The sequence below is a fragment of the Eurytemora carolleeae genome, unplaced genomic scaffold (assembly GCF_000591075.1).
Source record: "Eurytemora carolleeae unplaced genomic scaffold, Eaff_2.0 scaffold76, whole genome shotgun sequence".
NCBI classification, from domain to species: domain Eukaryota; kingdom Metazoa; phylum Arthropoda; class Copepoda; order Calanoida; family Temoridae; genus Eurytemora; species Eurytemora carolleeae.
Genome location: NW_019396128.1, coordinates 344,984 through 348,248, shown reverse-complemented (window position 1 = coordinate 348,248; position 3,265 = coordinate 344,984). Strand labels below are relative to the sequence as shown.

The 3,265-nt window shown below is 31.9% G+C and overlaps 1 protein-coding gene and 1 long non-coding RNA gene across 2 annotated transcripts in view; both read right to left on the bottom strand.

The window, feature by feature from the left end:
* Positions 1–454: 454 nt before the first annotated feature.
* LOC111695775 (uncharacterized) lies at positions 455–1,542 on the bottom strand. Its single transcript, XR_002763937.1, has 2 exons — positions 1,259–1,542; positions 455–919 (listed from the first exon to the last, which is right to left on the bottom strand). It is a non-coding gene; the product is annotated as an uncharacterized LOC111695775 (long non-coding RNA).
* A 932-nt stretch (positions 1,543–2,474) lies between these two features.
* LOC111695774 (zinc finger protein ubi-d4 A) overlaps positions 2,475–3,265 on the bottom strand; it is a 13,532-nt gene continuing 12,741 nt past the window's right edge. Inside the window, exons 9-10 of the mRNA XM_023465210.1 lie at positions 3,107–3,253; positions 2,475–2,844 (exon numbers count right to left, since the gene is read on the bottom strand). Of these exons, the coding sequence (XP_023320978.1) occupies positions 2,785–2,844; positions 3,107–3,253 (207 nt within the window). The 3' untranslated portion in view covers positions 2,475–2,784. The remainder of the gene's footprint in view (positions 2,845–3,106; positions 3,254–3,265) is intronic.

Sequence of the window (3,265 nt, the reverse complement as noted above, 5' to 3'; positions counted from 1 at the left end):
TATGTTGGGGTTGGCTAAATTAATTAAAACTTGAAAATTAACTTTTTACCTGGCATCAAAAAGTCAGGGCAATAAGTAGAATTTGGTAGTTTTGCAATTTTGAGCCAAAATATCAAATTATATGAAAGTGATGTGATGTAGATGTATTAGTTATTACAAGGGGGGTGTACTCTGTGAATGGTTGGATGGATGGGGGGGGGGGAGAACAGGAAAACTATGACTTCTGGTGTGGGTCGATATTTTTATTTGAGGGGTCGTTCAAAAAGTGACTTGCGCATTTCGCCTGCAGAAACAATGTGAGGAAATTATCAGCATTAAACACTTTCCAAGCTATTTTCCATATTATTGATGAAAAAAGGTTTAAATGGTTCAGTTGGAGAACAGAAATGGAGGGTCATTTGAAATTACAATTACAGTGCCTTTAAAAATTTGAATTAATTAAGTTCAACCAAGATTAAAGAAGTACAATATTTATTTCGGATGGATTAGTTACAAACTCACATTGAGAATTACATTACAATAATTACAGTGTACAACTGTTTATCAGTACGTTACATGGTGTAATATATTCTGTGCATTGTTGTACAATATACATTGATCAAGAAACTTAAACATCTAAATTCTATAACTTTACATTCTTCAAGACAAGTATTATTTTATTTTTTAAGTGGCATGTTCGAACCCTAACGGTACCCTTGAAACCTTTATCTGATCAATAATGTGAGATATATCTTCGTGTCTTACATCGTTTCTGTAGCAGAAATGCACAAGTCACTGTACAGAGAACGAAAATAATAAATTTTCAAAGAGAATATTATGGATATCTCATACATTCCTCATCGTACAAAGCTTTTAAGGTCACAATTGTAAAACAGTCATACCGAACTTTAAATTGAGTTACTTGACATCAAAATCTAATCTTTGAAATTATCAAAATATCAAAATATTGTCAATATCAAACATGTTAAGGATTAAAACTTAAACCAAGGGGGGGGGGGCTCATGGAAATATAAATACCCCCCCCCCCCCCAACTATTGAAAAAGTTTATGTTGAAAAGATTGAATAATCCTGAGCCTGGGATAATCCTAAATAATATTAAACAACATACATTGTAGAAAAACATGGAGAAAATGAAACAATGTAAAATATAAAATTTTCAGTGAAAGGGGAGAATATTCTAGTGTTAACATAAATAATTCACTTTGATGTTTTAGAGAAGGACAGGATTTCAATATAAACATAATTTCAAGCAAATACCTCTCTTATTAGAATAGCATTGCTAATTCACAACGGTACCCTTTAAACCTTGGTCTAAATAGAATGTGAGTGAGAAATCTATAATCTATTCTTTGAAAATTTTGGTTTCTCTTAAAAGTACAGATGTATATTCTAGAAAGAATGAAGAAATGTTAAGAATTTAAAACCTTTTAAGATGATAGCAAAACAGCGACATTTTCCTCAGTATTTACAAATCTTTAAAAAGTTTTGCATGTCTCAAATGAATCGGAAATAATTTGACCACAACACTGCATACTCAGTTTAACTACCTTACATAGCCGACATAGCCGGTCTGTCTCTTTAATAAACTCAGAAAGAAGTTTAAAGTGGATCGATTACTTGAAAATACCTCTACAGTCCCTTTAGAGGACAGTAAAAATATTCTAAATATGAATTAATATACGAAAAAGAAACGAAAATAAATGTTTTTCAACTCTCAAGTCTTGAAATATTATTCCAAATCCGCTACAGGAGAATACAAATATTCATATATTCACAAAACATTCAAAATATACAGTGACATCAGTTTGTTCAATAACATTTATAAAAACAAATATTATTTATGAAAAAAGATGATTCAAGATTTAACAGTTTTTCCATAGTTTTTTGGGTTTCACTATAGCTATTTAATTACATAAATGGACGGATTGAGGAATTCTGTTTAAAAACTCCAGATTTTTAAAACTTACAATAAATAAATATTTGGTCAAAGAATAAGAATCTTAGGATTTAAACGTAAAGGAGTATATATATATGTTCTAAATTTATGAAAATCTAGTAAACTTGTTAAATTGGGTTTAAGCAATTTTAAACTTAAAATTCTAAGTTTCCAGAATCAAATATAAAATTGGGATAATTTTGATCCCTCAAAAATTAATAAAGGAATCGACTTTTCGCCCCAAACTCTGATTTTCTTATCCCTATATCTTTGGAACACAGTTTCGTAGACCTTAGATATGTCAAACTATGAATTCTGTTAGATCAAATCATCTAAGTTTGAAATATCAAAGGTTAACACAATCAGCTTGCAAAGATGTAGGGATTAGAAAATTTGAGTTTGTCGCAAAGTCTCAATTCCTTGAGTCCTTTTAGTAAAAGGACTGTTGGTGTTGGGGGGGGGGGGGGGGGGAGGTATATAAAATATATTTTTACCCTGTGTCATAAAAAAATAACAGATTTTTCTCATTTAAACACGTTTAACTAAACAAAAAATATCTAGTAACGATTAAAAAACAAGGTTCTGGTCAAAACTTGAACAATATTTTTCTACCACACAGAGAATAGAAACAGGTTCAATGTCAGGTTAAAGATCAGACATCTCCGAGATATCTTGGAGCGGCTTAGGTTCAGGTTCAACATTCTCCGGGTTCAATCCAGGATAACGTTTGAGGTTCATATTTATCCTTATCTAAGTTGAATTCAAAATAGCCACTAGCCAAGGGGGTTGATTTGATTAGAATGAGGTCAAACCTTCTCCGGGTTCTATCTTAGGTGCCATGATGTGTTTACTTCTTGTGGAAGGTTTCGATACAAATCGAGCAGCTCCAGGAGCCCTCAGGAGCATCCTGAATATAAAAAGTGGTTTTTACCTTTTATCCTTATGTTGACGAATCTAATATTTTGTACTTGAGAATATAAGATAGATAGATAGCAAAAATGCAATCATATTGATAAAAGAATGCTAAAATATTGACAACAACATTAAAACAAAAACATGAAGATATAAATCTGAAAAACAAAGTTGTACTTACAAAATCCAGAACATATTGAACAAAAAATGTTTAATGTAAACACAAAAGAATAAAAACAAAACAAAAAACAGTTTACCTTCATCGGAGGAACCAAGCAGTACATGTGATAACCACGGTCGCAGTCGTCGCAGAAGAGCAGTTTGTCGTCGTTCTCCGAGGTGCCGCAGAGAGTACAGGACTTACACTCGATACATTGCCAGGGATACTTACTTACACTTACCATCTCTCAAATTCT